Source organism: Meriones unguiculatus, chromosome X (genome assembly GCF_030254825.1).
Source record: "Meriones unguiculatus strain TT.TT164.6M chromosome X, Bangor_MerUng_6.1, whole genome shotgun sequence".
Taxonomy (NCBI): domain Eukaryota; kingdom Metazoa; phylum Chordata; class Mammalia; order Rodentia; family Muridae; genus Meriones; species Meriones unguiculatus.
Genome location: NC_083369.1, coordinates 41,190,293 through 41,210,965, shown reverse-complemented (window position 1 = coordinate 41,210,965; position 20,673 = coordinate 41,190,293). Strand labels below are relative to the sequence as shown.

Here is a 20,673-nt window from a genome sequence, read left to right as displayed (position 1 = left end):
ATTAGCTGAAAACACATTATAACCTTAGAATAGGTGGCAATGTCCCTTGAGGGACATTCTTTTAGTATCTCAAATTTAAATATGATAACCATTATATTCTCTTAATTGATTTACATCACATGAAAAATAAAATGAGATATACCTGCTCCAATAATAACTGTAGCTATTTTTATTTCAGGGCCATCAGCCACATCATCTCAGCTTATTGCTGACATAAAAGAATCTCTATACCAGGTTATGTTGATCAAAAACTATGCTTATGTTCCATGAGAAACTCTGTGGCCTTGTTCCTGGAAATTCCCCAGCCATAATCACAGCTGGCCCCAGCTGCCAGGCACACTTTCAAGTTTGTCTAGTTAGCAAAAACAACTTGAACCAGAGCCAAAAACCCTGTTGCACTGTCTTCCCCCCCCCCCCCCATGAGATAACTTAATTGCTGTTTTGCTTTTATAAGTTGACTCTGAAGAACACTCAAGGTCACAGTTCCCACTCCCGAGTCTGGATTGTGCATTCAATAAACTATCAATATCTGACTGAGATCAATATCTGTGTGGTTTGTGCGGCTTTCTGGACCAAACCATCTGGCCTGGAATGCCCCATAACCTCGACCACTCCTCAGTTTGATAAGTGAATGCCACCAAACTGGCTGGCTCATCCGTGAAGAGGTAAGTTTTCTATTCTTGGTTCCCTGATTTTTCTTGGTTCCTTGGTTTGATCTTGGTATGGTCTAGACCCTTGGTGATTCAGAGAAGCTGGATGCAACGTTGCTTTTTGAGTCAGCAGACAGGGACATCCCCATTCTCTGCTTGGCAGAGAAGACAGGTTACAATCCATCCCTTTGGACTTGGGCAGGACAACACACAATGGTCTGTCTTTGAAATTCAGTTTTGTTGGTGTCTGTCCACGTCTTTCAGTTTATGTCTGTAGTTTGATTTAATTGCTTGATTGCTACTCTGTGTTTCCTATTCTAAGAAAACGACCAAACTTCATCTGCTGGTCATTTATTCCTTGACTTAGTTTTAACTCATGTCAAGGATTTTCAGAAAAAAAGCAGCTAAATTGGGACAACAAAATCTGATAAACTGGTGCTATACTTTGAGCCCTGAACCTGCAGCTAGGTGTCTAGCATGCCTGGAGATGGCTCGTGTTACTTAAGAAAAAAATAATATCAGTCTCCCAAGTTCCTCCTCTATAGGAAGTCCTCTCAGATTTGCTTGGCCTGGCAGGTGCAGACTAACAGTGCCCTGGGACCTGTGCCCCTAACAAAGTGTGCCTGACACCACAGGAACCTAATGGAAAATCCATCTGGGTAATGGATAAGCCTCTATCATTTTAATTGTTACATAGGTCATTTGGATTATACTTCCTGCTATTCCTTTATCTGAAAGAAACTTACTTTATTCTGCCAATAATCAACCACCTGTGTCTCATGGCAAATTATTAGGTAGAAAAAATACTTAATTTATGTAAGGTCTGAGAATCTATGAAAATGGTTGACCTTCTAGGAAAATGTTTGGGGTTTAGGAAGATATTTTAAGGATGATAAATATAAAAAGTTGTGATGGGAAAAAAAAAGCCAAGCGAAATCAAACAAACAAACAAACAAAAAAGAAAGAAAAACAAGGAATATATAAAGGCAGACCTGTTAGAATTAAACTTGTCTTCTCAGTACAGACTATAAAAGTCAGAAAGGATTGGCCACATGTGCTGCAAATTCTAAGAGACTGCAGATACCAAACCAGATTACTATACCCAGAAAATGTTCACTCACCAAAAATGGAAAAAAAAATAAGACATTCTATGATAAAGCTAAATTTAAACAATATCTATCTACAAATACAGCCCCATACAAGGTGCTAAAGGAAAAAATTCAGTCCAAGGAGGTTAACTACCCAAATAAAACATAGAAAATAATCTCATATTATCAGCAAAACCAAAAAAGGTAAAGCACACACATACATACATACTACCACCCTGACCACCAATAAATAAATAAACAAACAAACAAACAAACAAACAATTAATCAAAATGCCAGAAATTTACAATCACTGTTCACTGCTATCTCTCAATAACCATTACCCCACTCCACCAATAAAAACAAACAAACAAACAAGCAAACTGGCTAATAGAACAGATGCTGAAAGAGAATCCATCTTTCTACTTGTTTTTACTAGAAACACAGCTCATCATCAACAATAGACATTACATCAAGGGAATGGATTGGAAAAAAGATATTCCAAGCAAATGGACCAAAGAATCAAGCTGGTGTAGCCATTTTAATATCTAACAAAACAGACTTCAAACACTAATTAATAAAAAGATGTGGAGAAGGACACTACAAAAAAGTCCAGCAAGATAACATTTCAATTCTTACCATCGATGCCCCAAACATAAGAGCAAACAAAACTGTAAAAGAAACACTTCTGCAATTCAAATCACACACCAGCCCTCATGCATTAATAGTGGGAGACTTCAACATCTCACTCTCACCAATGGACAGGTTCTCCAAACAAAAACTAAACAGAGAAATGTTCCAGCTTACTGATGTTAAAAACAAAAGAAACCCAACTGATATTTACAGAACACTCCACTCAAACACAAAAGAATATAACTTTGTCTCAGTAACTCTCAGGAACTTTCTCCAAAATTTATATCTGAATGGTGCAAAGTTCAAAAACCACAAGATGGAAATAACCTACTGCATCCTATAGACCCCCATGGGTTAAAAGCAGCACATCACCAACAACAGAAAGCTTAAAAACTCATGGGAACTGAACAACTCTCTACTGAATGAAAAATGGGTAAAAATAGAAATAAAGAAATTAAAGATTATCTAGAATTCAATAGAAATGATATACAACATATCCAAACTCACAGAACAATGAAAGTAGTGATAAAAGGACAATTTATAGCACTAAGTGCATATATGAAAAAATTGGAGAGATCAATCTTATTAGTAACTTAACAGCATACCTAGAATCTCTAGAACAACAACAACAAAAAGTAAGCACACCCAAAAGGAGTAGACAGTAAGAAACTATTGAATGAGGGCTGAAATTAATAAAATAGAAACAAAAAGAAGACAAAGAATCAATTAAACACAGAGGTGAATCTTTCAGAAACATCAACAAAATAGACAAACCTTATCCAAACTAACTGAAAAACAGAGAAAAAATGCAAAGTAAAAAAATCAGAAATGAAAAGAGGGATGTAACAACAATGAGAAAACCCTGAGAATCATAAGGACATACTTTAAAAACCTACACCTATCAAATTGGAAAATGTAAAAGAAACTGATAATTTTCTTGATAGCTACCAATTAACAATGTTAAATCAAGATCAGATAAACAATTTAAATAGACCTCTAACCCCTATTGACATAGAAGAATTCATTACAAGACTCCTAACCAAAGAAACCTAGGGCTGGATGGTTTTGTTGCAGAATTCAAGACCAATTTTTCTCAGAAATATAGATTCAAAAATACTCAATAAAATATTTGCAAACTGAATCCAAGAACAGATAAAGAAAGATAACCCATACTGTTCGAGGAGGATTCATCATCTTCATAAGAAAATCAGTAAATATAATCCACCATATAAGTAAACTGACACAAAACAAAACAAAACACAGGATCATTTCATTAGACACTGAACAAGCCCTTGACAAAATCCAACACCAATTTATGATAGAGTCCTGGAGAGACTAGGGATTGCAAAGGACATACCTAAACATAATAAAGAAAATTTACAGCATGCCTACAGGAAACATCAAATTAAATGGAGAAAAACTCAAAGCAATCCCACTAAAATCAGGAAGAAGACAAGACTGTCCATTATCTCCATATCTATTCAATATAGTACCCGAAGTTCTAATTAGAGCAATAAGACAATGGAAAAGAGATCAGAGGATATAATTTAAAAAGAAGAACTCAGGGTATCCTAATTGACAGATGATATTATAGTATACATAAGTGACATAAAAATTCCACTACCAAATTCCAACAGCTGATAAAAAACTTTCAGGAAAGTGGCTGGATCCAAGATTAACAAAACAAAACCAGTAGCCATCCTACAAAATAATGACAAATGGAGTGAGAAAGAAATTATCCAAACAACACCCTTTACAATACTCTCAAATAACATAAAATATGTTGGAGTAACTTTTAAAAAGCAAGTAAAAGACTAGTATGGTTAAAACTTCAAGTCAGCCAGGCAGTGGTGGGGTACAACTTTAATCACAGCATTTGAGAAACAGAGGCAGGCATATCTCTGAGTTTGAGGCCAGTCTGGTCTACAGAGTGAGTCCAGGACAGCTAGGGCCACATAGAGAAACCCTGTCTCGAAAAAAAAAAAATGAAGCAAAAAACAAAAACTTCAAATCTTTTAAGAATAAATTAACGAATATGTCAGAAGATGTAAAAATCTCTCATGTTCATGGATCAGTATGATTAACACAGTGAAAATGCCCATCCTACAAGACTCATGTACACATTCAACATAGTCCCCATCAAAATTCCAACAAAATTGTTTACAGGCCTTAAAAGAACAATTCCTACCTTATCTGGAATAACAAAAACCCAGGATAGCTAAAACAATTCTGAACAATAAAAGAACTGCGTGGTATTATCATAAAAAAGACACATTGATCAGTGTAATAGAACTGAAGGCCCAGACATAATTTTTGATAAGTGATCCAGAAATATACAATGGAACAAAGACAACAAACGATGTTGGTTAAACTGTATCTCACCATGTAGAAGAATTCAAATAGATCCATATTCATCACCCTGCACAAAACTCAAATTCAAGAGGATCAAAGATCTCAAAATAAAACTAGCACACTGAAACTGACAGAAAAGAAAGTGGGGAGTAGCCATGACTGTACTGGCATAGGTGACAACCTTCTGAACAGAATACCAATAGTGTAGGCACTAAAATTAACAATCAATAAATGGGACCTCATGTAACTGAAAAGCTTCTGTAAGGCAAAAAAACACAGTCAATCAGACAAAAAGACAGCCTAAGGAATGGGAAAAGATTTTATCGACTCCACAACCCAATAGAGGTCTAATATACAAAATATATAGAACTCAAGAAAGCTGGGTGGTTGTGGTGTGCACCTTTAATCTCAGTACTCAGGAGGCACAGGGATTCAGATCTCAGTGAGTTTGAGGCCAACCTAGTCTACAGAGTGAGTTCTAGGACAGTCAGTGCTATTCAGAGAAAACCTGTTGAAAGAAAGAAAGGAAAGAAAGGAAGGAAGGAAGGAAGGAAGGAAGGAAGGAAGGAAGGAAGGAGAGAAAGAGAGAGAGAGAAGGAAAGAAAGAAAATAAATTCCTGGCTTAGCAGTGTTCCCAGGACTCCAGAGGCAGAGGCAGAGGCAGGCAGATCTCTGTGAGTTCAAGGCCAGCCTAGTCTACAAAGCATGGGTCTCTCTGGAAAGAGAAAATTGAATAGACTGTGGGTGGACTAGGGGTGACTGGGACAGGAGTGGGAGGTATCAGGTGGGGAAGTGGAGAGAAGTTTAGTGTAGAAACTTGGTGCACTGATAACTTCCTGAAATCTGGGCCTGAACTGGCCAATCCTTGGTAACCCGGCAGGGCTTTGTGGTGGGACTGAGTTACAGTTGGTTTAGTTGTTGGAAGAAGAGGTCCCATGGGGATCTCTAAACAACTCAGGCCGATGCTCAGAACAGAAGGTTGCTCTCTGAAAACTGGCAGCAGGACCTCATTGTTGAGGACAACTTCTACACTGCTTACTGAATATAGAGAGGTGGAGTATGTGCAGCCATATGTTCTAGCTTCTTTGGGGTGAGAAGGTACTCTAAAGCCTATAGAAAGAGAAACGTACACACTAACACAGCCAAAAACCAACTAAAATCTGTCCTGCCTGCAAGATGTGCAGGAGCATGGTGGCAACAAACTTGTTTGAGAAGCAAACCAAAGTATGCTTTAACTTGAGGCCCACGCCATGAGAGGAAACCCATGCCTTACCTACCTCAATGGTTAAGAATCTCACAGAGGCTTAAGTGGCAAGCTTGGAGCATGTATGAATCTGCAAATGGTCCTTGGCTGATATGTTATGGCTGTTAGTTTGGTGTTTGTGTGAGATACAATAATGGGAGCAGGTGAAGCTTTGTAGTCTCTCACCTGCTCTCGAGACTCTTTTCCTTCTATTGGGTTGGCTTGTCCATCCTTAACATGAGGTCTATTACCTTGTCATTTTGTATCTTGTTTGGTCTTGTTTGGCTGTCCTCCATTGGAAACCAACTCTTCTGAAGAGGAAACAGGAGAGAGAGTAGATTTGGGGAAAAGGAGAACAGGAGAGGTGGCAGGTAGCTGGGGCGAGTGGATAGAGGAGAAACAGTGGCCAGATTATACTGTGTAAGAGAAGAATCTATTTCAATTAAAAACATTAATTTGCATTTCCTAAATGAAAATGCAAAGAAAGGAAGCAATAATGAATGAATAGACATGAAATAGTGAAGACAAGAAAAGCATGCTTTTGACAGATACAATTCTTGTTCCGTGCATGTAGGGGATAAGCATCACACAGGAGTTTATGACAAGATCATTCTTGGGCCCTGTTGAGATCTGTGAAATCAGAAGTTTTTCTGTCAGCAATGTAAAATATATATCATTCAGGAAAAAAACAAAAAAACAAAACAAAAAAAAACCCCACAGGGTCCTACTCATTTAATTCCAAAAGAATAAGTTTGATTCTCTTTAAGGAAAATTAATGCATCAATAACTATTCAAATGATAGAGGATACATTGTTAATGCTATATAGTACTGTACATTAATTTTATTGTACATTAAACATATACAAACTGATATATACAAATGTTAAATGGTTAGACACATTCTCCAGAGCAAAAATAAAGGTGTTATCATATTAGATGGGTAATTTGATCTGAAGAAAACAAAGATTACTTGTTTAAGATTATTACATTTTTGTTAAACTGTAATTTATTGTCATTATTTAAATTCAAACACAAGTCAGTATATTTCATAACCTCACTGTTTTTTAATTTTTCCTGCTGTAAGACTCATACCATCCAAATAAAGTGACTCTCTACATTTTTACACTATATTATAATAGCACATTTGCTTATCATCTCTGTAACAACTCTTGCTACAAAAAACTTGATATTTCATTGTTCTTCTCCACATGCCAACTAACTTAACTTAAGAAGCTAAGCAAGAAGGAGGACCTGGGTAAGATGATCAACTCACTCTGAAAGGCAAATGTGATGGACATTGGAAGAGAGAGAAAACGAGGAACAGGACAGGAGCCTACCACAGAGGGCCTCTGAAAGACTCTATCCCGTAAGGTATGAAAACAGATGCCGAGACTCACAGCCAAACTTTGGGCAGAGCAAAGGTAATTTTATGAAAGAAGGGGGAGTTAGAAAGACCTGGAGGGGTCAGAAGCTCCACAAGTTGAGCAACAGAACCAAAAAATCTGGGCAAAGGGGTCTTTACTGAAACTGATACTCGAGCCAAGGACCATGCAGTGGAGACAACCTAGAACCCCTGCACAGATGTAGCCCATGGGAGCTCAGTCTCCAAGTGGGTTTCCTAGTAATGGGAACAGGACTGTCTCTGACATGAACTCAGTGGCTGGCTCTTTGATCACCTCCCCCTGAGGGGGGAGCAGCCTTGCCAGGCCACAGAAGAAGACAATGCAGCCAGTCCTGATGAGACCTGATAGGCTAGGGTCAGAGGGAAGAAGAGGAGGACCTTCCCTATCAGTGGACTTGGGGATGGGTATGGGAGGAGATGAGGGAGGAAGGGTAGAATTAGGAGGGGATGAGGAGGGGGCTATAGCTGGGATACAAAGTGAATGAACTGTAATCAATAAAAAATAAATTTAAAAAAGAGAATTTAATCAAGAGGAAAGCAAGGCCTTTGCCCTGGGGAGCAATAAACTGGGATCAAGGTGACCTGAGTCAACACAGCTTGTCTCAGAAACATTGTTTTATAAAAAAATGAAGATGCAGCTCTTCTATAATTAATACCCCTTCCTAGGGAGAAATCACTTGACACACAATTAAAAGGTTAATTAAGAAAAATTGCTTTAATAACAGCATGTATTCAGCAACAGATAATGCTTAAAGTGGAGGCAGCTGAGAACAGATTTTGCATTCTACATGTGCTGTCACCCTTAAGTTACTTTCAGATTCAGGCCCCATGCTATGTTTTGAATAATTTAAATATTGACTGGCGACTGTAAGTTTAGCCACTTACACAGATGGGATATTTACACAGCAAAGATATACCCAGAATTATTTCTGAAGTTCACCAGTGCTCTCAAACAGCAGGTTAATCTTCAGTGACAGAGTCCTGAAGTAGGTGTGCCAGAAGAGGAGAAGATAAAAAAAGCAGACAGTGGAAAAATATTAGAGCTGTGGTGGGGAGGTCTTCCACAAGCTATGTTTTATGCCAAGTAAGCTTCTTAAGCATAGCATTTGTATGCTGCTTCCAGAGAAAAATGGAAGAAAATGGGAGATATCTGTGAAATCAACAGAAACTATCATAGAAAGAGACAAACTCAGGAAAATTCTAATAAAACGATGCTGCACACAAGGGGAACACAGAGTATTTCAAGAACATTACTGCCTAAGCCTACAGTAGACTTTGTTGATAGCTACAGCCCCACGTGGTGGGTAGAGCTGGGCAATCAACATCTGAACCAACCCAACCACAATGGCCCTGGCCCTAAACAGCTCTCCCAAACATATTCCTAGCTTTAGAGAAGGAGCTCTGCTTTCGGAAAAGCTCTCAAGGCCTAGGCTTCAGGCTGTTACTGGCTCTGCCAAGCACCTTCCTCGGTTTCAGAAGGAGCTGTCATTCTCCATATGTGGGAGCCTCATAGAAAGCCTGCTTAATCAGGCCAGCACTCAATAAAATAATATTTTTCCTTTTCAAAAAGTTGTCAACTGGTATAGGCTTGCCTGTGTGGCAAAACTATGCTTTTATCAAAAACAGTACCTTTATGCAGAGGAATTTTAAATCAGAACATGGCAGCTCTGGCAAGAAATCACATCCAAAAGCCTTCTAGATCTGTGTGGTCTGACTGGAATACAGACACACATTTTAATTAATTAATTTATTTATTACAATTTATTAATTTTGTATCCCAGCTGTAGCCCCCTCCCTCTTCCCCTCCCAATCCCTCCCTCCCTCATCTTCTCCCATGCCCCTCTCCAAGTCTACTGATGGTGAGGTCCTCCTCCCCTTCCCTCTGACCCTGCCTTATCAGGTCTCATCAGGACTGGCTGCATTGTCTTCCTCTGTGACCTGGTAAGGCTGCCCCACTCCTCAGGGGGAGGTGATCAAAGAGCCAGCCACTGAGTTCATGTGCAGACACACCTTTAATCCTAGAAGACAGAGGCAAGTAGATCTCTGAGTATAAGATCAGCCTTGAATAGAGCAACTTTCACGTAAAGAAAAGCTTAGGTCCAGGCATGGTGGTACATGCCTTTAATCCTAGCACTCAGGAGACAGGAGCATGCAGATCTTTTGAGTTCTCATCAGTACTGTTCAGGCAGTTCCACTGAGTAAGTGAGTTGAGAGGCAGTGGAGTTGAGTTTGTGGACTTCAGAGACAGTTTTCCCAGGAGAGTTTTACAGAAATAGGTTGAAGAGTAAACAAACCAGACACAGGTAAAGACAGAACAAATCAGAGAATGAAAAGGAGTCAGGCAATTAGAACATATTGCCAAAGTTAGTATAAGGCAAAGTGGAGCAATTCAGTCAGAAATTGAGAAAAGACAGACTAAATCAGTCACCTTAGAGAGGAGTTTGAGCCAGAATAGCTGAGTTGAACTAGCCAACAAGAGTTAAGATGGAACTAGAAAGGCTGAGCTTATTCATCACTAAGTTTCAGAAGCTGAAAACATTCTGGGCCTAGATTAGACAACATGGAAGCCAGGAGCTACCAGGACAAGGCTTAGGTTAGCAGATGGAGGCAGTAAGCCTCTGAGATGACAATTACATCAGAAGACTAAAAGAAAGTGTAACAACTTTATGGCACACCAGGCCTTAATGTTGGTTGTGACCCTGAAATGGCCCCTTGAGCAGCTTGTTACAGGCCTGTTCTTTGATATGAGGAGGAGCATAGTGACTGGTTGTAAATCAGTTGTCTCCTTTGTTATGATTTGGAGCCAAATATCTGCACAATCCTGGTGAACAAACATGTGTACCTAAGCATCCTAATCTCCTGGATAGCATACCAATCCAGGCCTGGATAGCATACCACTTACTTGTTGGGTGTTTTAGAGGCCGTCCTCCCTCAGCTACATTCTGTGTGGTATCACTTACTATTTCCTAAGCATTGGTAAATGCTTTACATCATCTACATCACAGCTTAGCATTAGAGTGCTACCCAACACATAAGATGCCTTTTACAACCTCCACAAAATTAACTCCAAATGGATCTTACACCTAAATGTTAAATGCTAAGTTCAGAATTTGTAGAAGTTACTAAGAGAAACTAAGGCTCTCTGAGTTTGGCATCCTGCCAAGGATGTTTCTACACACTAGCCCCTGCTCCAAATGCTTTGAACAGATGCAATCCCCATAGTGAAGTTATGCAGAGCCCACCGCCGGGTCTAGGGACTGACTGGGCCTCACATCTGGCCGCCGCTTAACACCCAGCCCCAGGGACAACCCACAACACCAGCTCCCACTGCTTAGCTGCCTGCAGTTGTGGGCAGTGACTTGGTACTCACCAAATCGCCACTCAGAAGATTGTCTGAGCTCCCCTCACAATACCCAGCAGCAGAGCTCAGTTTAGGTCACACAAAAGCATTCAAACTTGCTCAGCAAGGGAGCTAAACCTGCACCATGGCACCTAGAATACTTCTCCAACAGGCAGGTCCACATGGAGGCTCTGATTGGCCAGTGATTTTTTTTTTGATTGATGACTTTATTAAATTTTTTTTACATTAATTACATTTTATTCACTTTGCAGCCTAGCTGTAGCCCCCTCCCTCATTCCTTCCCACTCTCACCCTCCTTTCCTCATCTCCTCCCTACCACTCTCTAAGTCAACTGATAGGGGAGGTCCTCTTCCACTTCCATCTGACCATAGCTTATCAGGTCTCATCAGGACTGGCTGCAATGTCCTCCTCTGTGGCCAGGCAAGGCTGCTTCTCCCTTGGGGGTGGGGTGCTCAAAGAGCCAGCCACTGGGTTCATGTCAGAGACAGTCCCTGTTCCCTTACTAGGGAACTCACTTGGATACTGAGCTGCCATGGGCTACATCCGAACAGGGGTTCTAGATTATATCCATGAATGATCCTTGGTTGGAGAATCAGTCTCAGAAAAGACCCCTGTACTCAGATACATTTGGTCCTTATGGAGCTCCTGTCCTCTCCAGGTCTTACTAACTCCCCCTTCTTTCATATGATTCCCTGCACTCTGCCCAAAGTTTGGTTATGAGTCTCAGCATCTGCTTTGATACACTGCTAGGTAGAGTCTTTCAAAGGAAATCATGAAATTTGCAGGCAAATGGTGGGATCTAGAAAAGATCATCCTGAGTGAGGTATCCCAGAAGCAGAAAAACACACATGGTATATACTCACTTATAAGTGGATACCAGACCTATAAGATAGGATAAACATACTAAAATCTGTACACCTAAAGAAGGTAAACAAGGAGGTCCTGGGGTAAGAGGATCAATCCTCACTTAGAACGACAAATGGGATGGACATTGGAAGAAGGAAAAAACAAGAAACAGGAGCACCTGCCTTAGAGTGTGCTAAACAGACACAGCAAAAATAATTCCTGGCCTAGGCTTGCATTCCAGGGCCAGACCTTTTCCAGACACACAGAGATTCTCGTTTCAGTAGCACTTGTGCCTGTCCTCCAATCGCTTACCAGTCTGTCTTCCCACTCAGCTTCAGGCAGGACCCACCTCTGCAGCTCCCGCTGCTCAGCAGCCTGTTCCTTCCCTTTGTGGGCAGTGACCCCGCACTCACCTCGAGACTTCAGAGCTTGTCTGAGCCCCCTTCAAAGCACTAAATAGGCACTTCCCCTTCTTCCTCCTGATATAAACGTGAATAGCTTGCATAGCCCATTAGTCAAATTGCAATGGTGTTATCAATATGTTCCACAAGTGGAAGAGGGACCAGAATATTTACAGTATTTAGAAAACAAGATTTTTGTTTTATGGCTTCATGATGGGTTCAGGTAAACTGCAGATTTTTCCCTGGTAGGTATGAAGCAATTCTGGGAGAAAAGCAGTTAACAGATGACACACACTTTGGAGCACTGTTGTTAGCAGGCACATCTTCTTTAGTAGGAAGGTGAAAAAAAATCCATCCTAACAATATACTCTCTTTTTAGAATCCTTTTGAGACAGGGTATCTTTACAAAGCCACAGATGTCTTAGAACTTAATAAGTGGGCCAAGCTGACCACAAAATCTGAACTATTGGCCTGCCACTGTCTCCCAGGTGCTTGGATTACAGGAATGCACCTCTAAGAACAGCTATGTTTTTTAAATGACCTATCTTTGAATCAGAAAAGAATAAGATTTAAAAAGATGAATAGTAATACTTCTTGAAATTCAACGATAATATTTAAACTAGCAAGTCATTTCATATATTCTCAATAGTTGGGTTATTTTCTTTGCTTTGTTAATTTCATTTATTTGAGAATGTTTGAACTGTGTTTGTGTGTAGGAGTAATATGGGTCTCCCAGACACTGAACTCAGGTCACGAGGCTTAGCAGCAACGAACTTTACAAACTGAAACAATTCTTTGTCATTCATTTATGGTTCTGAGAAAGTGTTATGAACAAGTGTTTGCTCCTAAGTATAAACTAACACATTCCAAAAAAAAAAAAAGATAGCAGTATATCATTTTCATTTGCAGAAAATATTTATTATTCAAATTGTCCTGTTTTCTCCATTAGATGACAATGTTTACAATCTAAAAAGAAGACAATATTTTACTGATCTAATGTTTCAACTAATCTTATTTGAGTATCACTGAGAGAGCAAAGTGGGAAATGTCTGTGGTGTGCAAATCTGGCAACACGACCTTGATCATCATATAAATATGGGTAGAGTAGACCCCACAAAGTTGTCTTCCAATCTCCACTTACTGTCATGGCCTAAAAGGCCATAATAAAATCACACACACCAGAAATGTTTCTTTTTAAATAAATTCCATTGCTGTTGCAGTTCAAGATGAAGTGCTAAATGGAAACTAATGGTAACAAGAAGCATGGAACATCAAATAATATGTACATATCCATACCACTCAAGCTGTGTTGTGAGATATGCAGATACCTGCTGATTATCCTACTTCATTGCATCTCTACAAGAGAGATGAAAATGCTGCTTTGGATACACATATGAGGTATTTAATATTTCTTATATTATCTTCTATCAAGAATTTTAACATTAACATTGTTAAAATGTGTTGACAAAACAGGACACATTGGGGGTACAGCTTCTACAACTAGACTTGTACTCAGGAGGCTGACATGTGAAGTCAAAAGGTCAAATGTAGCCTAGACTAATTACTGATACCCAATCAAGGCTGGATAACAAAGAACAACACTTCATGGGATTTTGTGAAAATCTAAAAAAAAAAAAAAAAAAAAAAAAAAAAATTAACTACCCACTCCCCATTCACAAACACCCTTACTTGAAAAGTGTGGCCACACACTGCCTGATACATGAATAAACAATGGACCACTTAGGTGACAGGGATCCTATTCTATACATTGCAGCATAAAAATACCTATCAACAAGTGAAAGTGCAATAGAAGATTAACAGAAGCCACAGAAGGAATATCAGGACAGCCTAATAAACTTCTGTAAATGGATTTGCCACACATACAGCAAACTTCAGTACCTACTCAAGATGTTTCAAAATACAAACCATAACCACAATTGTTGGTCTCCACCATTACACTTAAGTGCACATGGTAAATAATTTACTTCCTTTAAGGCTATGATGAAAAAGGGATGAAACAAGACTTTTCTTGAAACTGAAGACAACTAAGATGTCTAAAGTCTGTATCAAATCATTTACATGACTAGGACTTTTCTCATGTATGAGTTCTTTCCTACTTCCTGACATCAAGATGTTATATAAAGGCTTCAAAATATTTACAGGGTTAGAAACATGGCTGAGCAGTTAAGACAAGATCATTCCCAGGAAGGTCAGTTTTTTGACAACTTCCTGAAATCCTGCTACAAGAAGATCCAAGGGTCTAATCTTCTTGGGAACCAGCACATACATGCACATACACACACAAAGAAACAATGATATCACATAATCAAAATTGAAACAAATTGTTAAACAAATTTGTACTCATGAATGTTTTCTTTGTGTAAGCATTCATTCCTGAAATTCAGGTGCTGAGTCACCTACAGCATTTTTTTCTTACCTACAGCATTTTTCTTCATCATGAATTGGTTCAATTCAGAAAGCAAGCATGTAGGCTTGAAATCAGAGAAGTCAATCCTTCTCTCAGTTGGTGGCAAGCATGTAGGCTTGAAATCAAAGAAGTCAATCCTTCTCTCAGTTGGTGGTATCATTTGGAAAGATTTAGGAAATGCTGCCATGCAGGAGAAAATGTCACTTAGGATGGGCTTGAATTTCTAACTCCCACTCTCTGCTTCATGCTTCAGGTTGAGGATGTCTGAGCTTCCTGCTTTAGCTGCCTTGTGTGACACTTGTTGTTTGGCCACTTTCACGTTGATCCCATATTCCTCTGGAACCATAAGCCAAATTAAACTCTTTCATAAGTTCCCTTAAACATTGTTTTATCACAGCAACAGAAAAGGCACTAATACATACTAATAAAGTTTTATACACCTGAATTAGGTATTTCATGTAACTGAAGAAAATAGTGACATCTAAAAGGATTATCTTATAATTTCTAGGGCTTCTGTCCATAGGAGTTTGCAAGTGCAAACAAAATAAAGAGTGATATCATAATGCACGATTAGACTGTTGACACTTGGCAGATATTTGCCCCAGAATATTCTTGTGTGACTGAAAGTGTATTTGCTAACGATCTTACCAAATCCTTTATAGTCATAGATTTCCTTCAGTATGAGTTATTTCAGGTCCTCAGACTACTGTGATATGCAAAGGCTTTAACAGATTGATTACACACTAAAAGTTTTACTCCTGTGTAAAGATACCATGAAGTACAAAACCTTACCACACCAACTAAATTCATGAGGTTTCTCTGAAGTATAACTCTTCTCATGATTTCTAAGACTACTGCTACACGCAAAGGTAATAACATTGGTTATTCACAGGGGTTTCTCTCCCGTATGTGTTCTCTTACGTATTCATTTGAAAAAACTTTATCAGATTGATTACATTTGTAGGATTTCTCTCCAGTATGAATTATTTCATGACTTGGCAGATGACCATCGCATGCAAAGGCTTTATCATATTGGTTACACTCATAAGGCTTCTTTCCAGTATGTGTTTTTTTATGTACTCCGAGATGACCATGTTGTGAAAATGCTTTACCACACTGATTACATTTGTAAGGTTTCTCTCCAGTATGAATTCTTTCATGATTTTGAAGATGACTGTGACGTGCAAATGCTTTGCCACACTGATTACATTTGTAAGGTTTTTCTCCAGTATGTGTTCTTTCATGTATTCTGAGATGACTGTGTTCTGAAAAGGCTTTATCACATTGCTTACATTTGTAGGGTTTCTTTCCAGTATGTGTTCTTTCATGTCTTTGGAGGCTACTGTGACGTGCAAAGGTTTTACCACATCGCTTACATTCATAGGGTTTCTCTCCAGTATGTATTCTTTTATGCATTTTTAGAGAAACGTGTTGTGAAAAGGCTTTATCACACAGACTACATTCATATGGTTTCTCTCCAGTGTGTGTTCTTTTATGTCTTCTAAGATGACCATGATCTGCAAAGGCTTTACCACACTGATTACATTCATAGGGTTTCTCTCCAGTATGTATTCTTTCATGTATTCGGAGACTACTGTGACATGCAAATGCTTTATTACATTGACTACATTCATACGGTTTCTCTCCAGTATGTATCCTTTTATGTCTTCTAAGATGACCATGTTCTGCAAAGGCTTTACCACACTGATTACATTCATAGGGTTTCTCTCCAGTATGTGTTCTTTTATGTATGTAAAGACTACTGTGACATGCAAATGATTTTTCACATTGACTACATTCATACGGTTTCTCTCCAGTATTTGTTTTTTTATGTCTTCTAAGGTGACCAGGATCTGCAGAGGCTTTACCACATTGATTATCTTCATAGAGTTTCTCTCTAATATTTGCATTTTTATCAATCAGGAGATTACTAGAACATGCAAAGTCTTTACCACCTTGGTTACATTCATAAGGTTTTTCTCCAGTATGTGCTCTTTTCTCTATTTGGAGACTACTATGAGGTGTAAAGGATTCATCATATTGAACGGCTTCATTGGGTTTCTCTCCAGCATGGCTTCTTTCATGCCTGCAAAGATATTGACACACATTAAAGTTTTATCACATTCATTACATTGATGAACCTTTTTTATTTGGATGAATTGATTTTTACAACTTGGTATAACTGTAAAGAAGCATCAGATCTTAAGGTTCTATCACTTTGTTTACATTTATGATGTTCTCCTTCATAATGGGATTTTTTAATCTTTGAATATACCTGTGATGGTAACAGCATTTATTACACGGCTCACATTTATAGAATCCTTTTTCTATATGAGGTTTTTAACATAATTGAAGAGAACTGGAAGATTTCAGAGATTTATCACACTGACTGCATAAGTAAATTTTCCTATACTGTAAGTCATACTATATTTGCAAAGTGAACCAGAACAAACAGAAGAATTTCCACATTTCTAGTGTTCATATGGATTGTCTGCATTGTGAGTTTACAGATGCATTCCCAATGAAGTTGGAAAACCAATTAATTGTAAACTTGTATCACATTCAGAAAGTCTACTCAGAGTGCGGACTATTACATATCTTCTAATTGTTCTGAGAGAGAGAGTTATGTTGCTTCTTCCAACAACTCTATGCTCACATGGCTTGTATCCATTGTGACATATAATATACCTATTAAAAAATAATAAATCAAAGGGTTTCACATTTTGTATTCAAACAGTCTGACTTTTAGTTTCTCATAGAAATGTGGTATAGGGATTAAGGTTTCTCCACAACAACATTCTTGACTCTCTTAAACTGCCCCTCTCACTACACAAGCAAACATTACTATAAATATATAAGTGACACCAGCTTTACCATGAACTATTTGCTTATTAGAAGGCTTTGGACATATACTTATAACCTATTCAATGTGTATTTCTTTTGTAATATCTGAATGGTATAAGACTAAAAAGATTGGCAGTTCTTAGCATAGCTCTAATAAGACTTGATTTAAATGCTGATATCTGTTAAGGCATTGTTTTCTTGTCTTTGTTCTTAGAGAAATTCCTTGCAAATACAAACCTGACATTAAGATACATGGTTTTATGAGAATGTGATAATCATCAAGACATTTAAAGAAGTGCTTTTTGATACCGTTGTCTTTCTTTAAAATTTCCAAGACCCATTAAAATTTCTTCAGAGGCATATTCATATCAGCTTGCACATGAAAATTACCTTCCATATCTTCTAGAACTTTGAGAATTTTCTTCAATATTATGGTCCTCCCAATTGTAGCCTAAAATATAGTACCAGAAAAGGTATGATATATTATTGGAAAATAGGCAAAATTTAAGTTAGTATCTTCAGTGAACCTCAGAACCATGTCTGAGTTATTCACCTGTTCTTCCTCAGTCTCAATTGAAATTACAAAAGAGCATCAATAACAAAGAAACAGTTGTCCCCTTATTTAAAAGGCAAAAGAAAATTTACCATCTTACCTACAGCAATGAGGTTCCTGCAGGTCTCCAGCATCACATCTATGTAGAGACTCTTCTGGAAAGGATCCAGCAAAGCCCACTCTTCCTGAGTGAAGGTCACATGCACATCGTCATAGGTCACTGAATCCTAAAATATGTCATACATGTGTTCAAGAGAAAGCACAATACTGACAGCCCTGTAAATGTGTACTTCATTGACAGTATATTCATATAATTCTGGTGTTTCGCCCACTTATTTCCTGACACAGAAGTCCTAAGGTAACTACCAAGTCATTTTAGAAGGAAACTGAATAATGAGGGTCACCTTTATCAATGCTGTGACCTTTGATTAGAATACAGCATTGCAAGAGAAATGTCAATTAACAGACATATATAGACAGAAACAGGCAAACAAATCAACAGTACTGAGCACACATCAGAGAAATTGTATGAATGATCATTAACTTCAAAAAATGATGGGCAAGCTGGGTGGACCTACTCATGGCTTTAAACCCAGCACTCAGGAGGCAAAGGCAGATGTGTCTCAAAAAGTTAGATGTCAGCCTGATCTATGGAACAAGCTCCTTGACAGACAGGTTCATGTTAAGACAAAAATATGTACCCCTGCAAAAAAATATTACTCCCCTGCAAAAATCATTCAAACAAAAAAGATAGAAAGATCTCAGAGGATTTTTACTGAAGTTCCTACAAAGAATTTTACATTCATTCAAGTTATGTACTCATTTTCCAGATATGTGAAGTGTCTCAGTTTAAATTGTAACCGTAATAAGATTTTATGGGATGCATTTTACAAATGGTCAGATGAAAATATTAGCAATGTACGTGTTGATCAGAAAATAATAAGAAACAGGGGAGAACAGATGGCTCAGCAGTGAAGAGCTCTTGATAGTTTTGCAAATAATTGGGCTCAACTGCTAGTACTTACACGAGGGCTCACAACTATCCATTATTCCAAGTCCAGGAGTTCTAAGGCCACCTTCTGATTATTGTGAGGACCAGGTATACATCAGGTGCATATTCATGCATACAGGCAAAACATTCATATTCATTCAAAAACATTCCAAACAAACAGAATAGGTAGAAAGAATATCACACACCTGTAACCCAAATGACTCAGAAGGCTCAGGTAGTATTAGAGTCATGACTACAAGCCATCCTGAGAAATAGAATATACTCTACCAAATTTCAAAATTCAAGAGGTAGATGAAGATCAGCACAACAGCATATGCTTGACATGTACAAAAACCAACATTCCAGGCCAAAAACCCAGTAATATAAAATCAAAACAAAACAAACAAACAAAAGCCATGCATGTTGGTCCCCATCTAGTCCCAAGTACTCTGGAGCCAGAGTCAGGTAGATCTTTAAGTTTAAGGCCTACCTGGTCCACATACCTACTTTTAGAACAGCCAGGGCTGCACATAGAAGCTTTTTCTTCAAAAACAGAAACAAATTCAAAAACAACAAAATTAGAAATATAAAAATATCTGGCTAGCAAAATTGCTTAGCACTAAATAGCAGTTGCTTCTACTGTTTCTTATGTGATTTAGGGATAGTGTATAATGGTGAAGGTATGACATCATGAGAAAGAAGCTGACTGATCAGTTCCAACCACAACACAGCAGACACCAAGAACAGGAAATGAGTTGAGTCTATAGATACTGAAACCCCACCCCCAATAAGGAACCTGGAAAGGATCCTACTACAAAAGCTTCCATAAGCTCCCCAAAGGAGCCACAAAGGAGAGACAAAGTGTTCAAAGACATCATTCTATCTGAGAGCTTTTTGATTCAAGCAACTACATTCTGACCATGGTCACTATAGACTCATGGTCACCCATGATGAAAATGCATTTCATTTGACTTCAATGATCCTAATAGTCTGCAACAGCCTGTACACTACTGAAATGTCCAGAGTCTCTTCTGACACTCAAGAAAATCTCTTGACTGCCACATCTTGTAAAATCAGAAAACAAGTTACACCTTTCCAATATACAATGGCACTGAATATTCCTTTCCATTCTAACAGAGAGGAATGTGTACATAGTGAAGGAAAATTGGACCACGGCAAGAAACCATGAGGGAAAAACACCAAATCCTGTAGTTCTGTCTTAGACACACTTCCATTTTAAAGGGCTTAGATGGCCCTATCCCTGCAACTTCTCATACATCTCTGTTTCATTACTTCTACTCCCTATATGCAGCTCTCAATGGCAGATTTCTCATACTTAGATCTCAATATCTTGTGGTCTGAAAATGCAATCAGGCTTCATCCTTACAGCTTCATGCAAGGAACTCTCACAGTATCCTCACTGAGGCTTTGACTCTGCCAAACACAAATGGCTGGAACAGCGCTAAATTGAAACTACAGAGGAAAAATCCATGACTTTAAATATTGTATCGTTCTTTTTTCCAGAACCAGCACAACTTATCCTGCCAAGTCTGGCTTCTAAATTAGGATGGGCCCTGCCATGCTTAGACCACAGTTGCAGCAGGTTTTGTATGAAGTTATTTCCTAGGACCAGGAATCACTTTGGCTACTCCTTGTATTAACTTAATTTGAAGAGCTGTTTGTTTATCGGGATGCTTTATTGATGAGTATTCAGTGAAAAACATGTTTCTGCTCTGGTCTTTACCTTGAGAATAACAGAATGTTTTTTGTTTTTGTTTAAGATTTATTTATTATTTATACAATGTTCTGTCTGGGCACCAGATCACATTATAGATGATTATGAGCTAGTTTCTGGGATTTGAACTCAAGACCTTTGGAAGAAC

The 20,673-nt window shown here is 38.4% G+C and overlaps 1 protein-coding gene across 8 annotated transcripts in view; it reads right to left on the bottom strand.

Annotated features, from left to right (window-relative positions):
• Window positions 1-12,867: 12,867 nt before the first annotated feature.
• Window positions 12,868-20,673, bottom strand: part of LOC110566179 (zinc finger protein 431-like) — a 29,920-nt gene continuing 22,114 nt past the window's right edge. For 3 of the 8 annotated variants that reach the window (XM_060375581.1, XM_060375580.1, XM_060375579.1), the window contains exons 3-5: window positions 17,900-18,026; window positions 17,637-17,697; window positions 12,868-16,488 (exon numbers count right to left, since the gene is read on the bottom strand). In XM_060375581.1, coding sequence (XP_060231564.1) covers window positions 15,285-16,488; window positions 17,637-17,697; window positions 17,900-18,026 — 1,392 coding nt within the window. In that variant the 3' untranslated portion in view covers window positions 12,868-15,284. Of the gene's footprint in view, window positions 16,489-17,636; window positions 17,698-17,899; window positions 18,027-19,280; window positions 19,334-20,673 lie in introns of all 8 variants that reach the window. The other 5 variants (XM_060375575.1, XM_060375576.1, XM_060375577.1 and 2 more) reach the window with 3 other exon arrangements.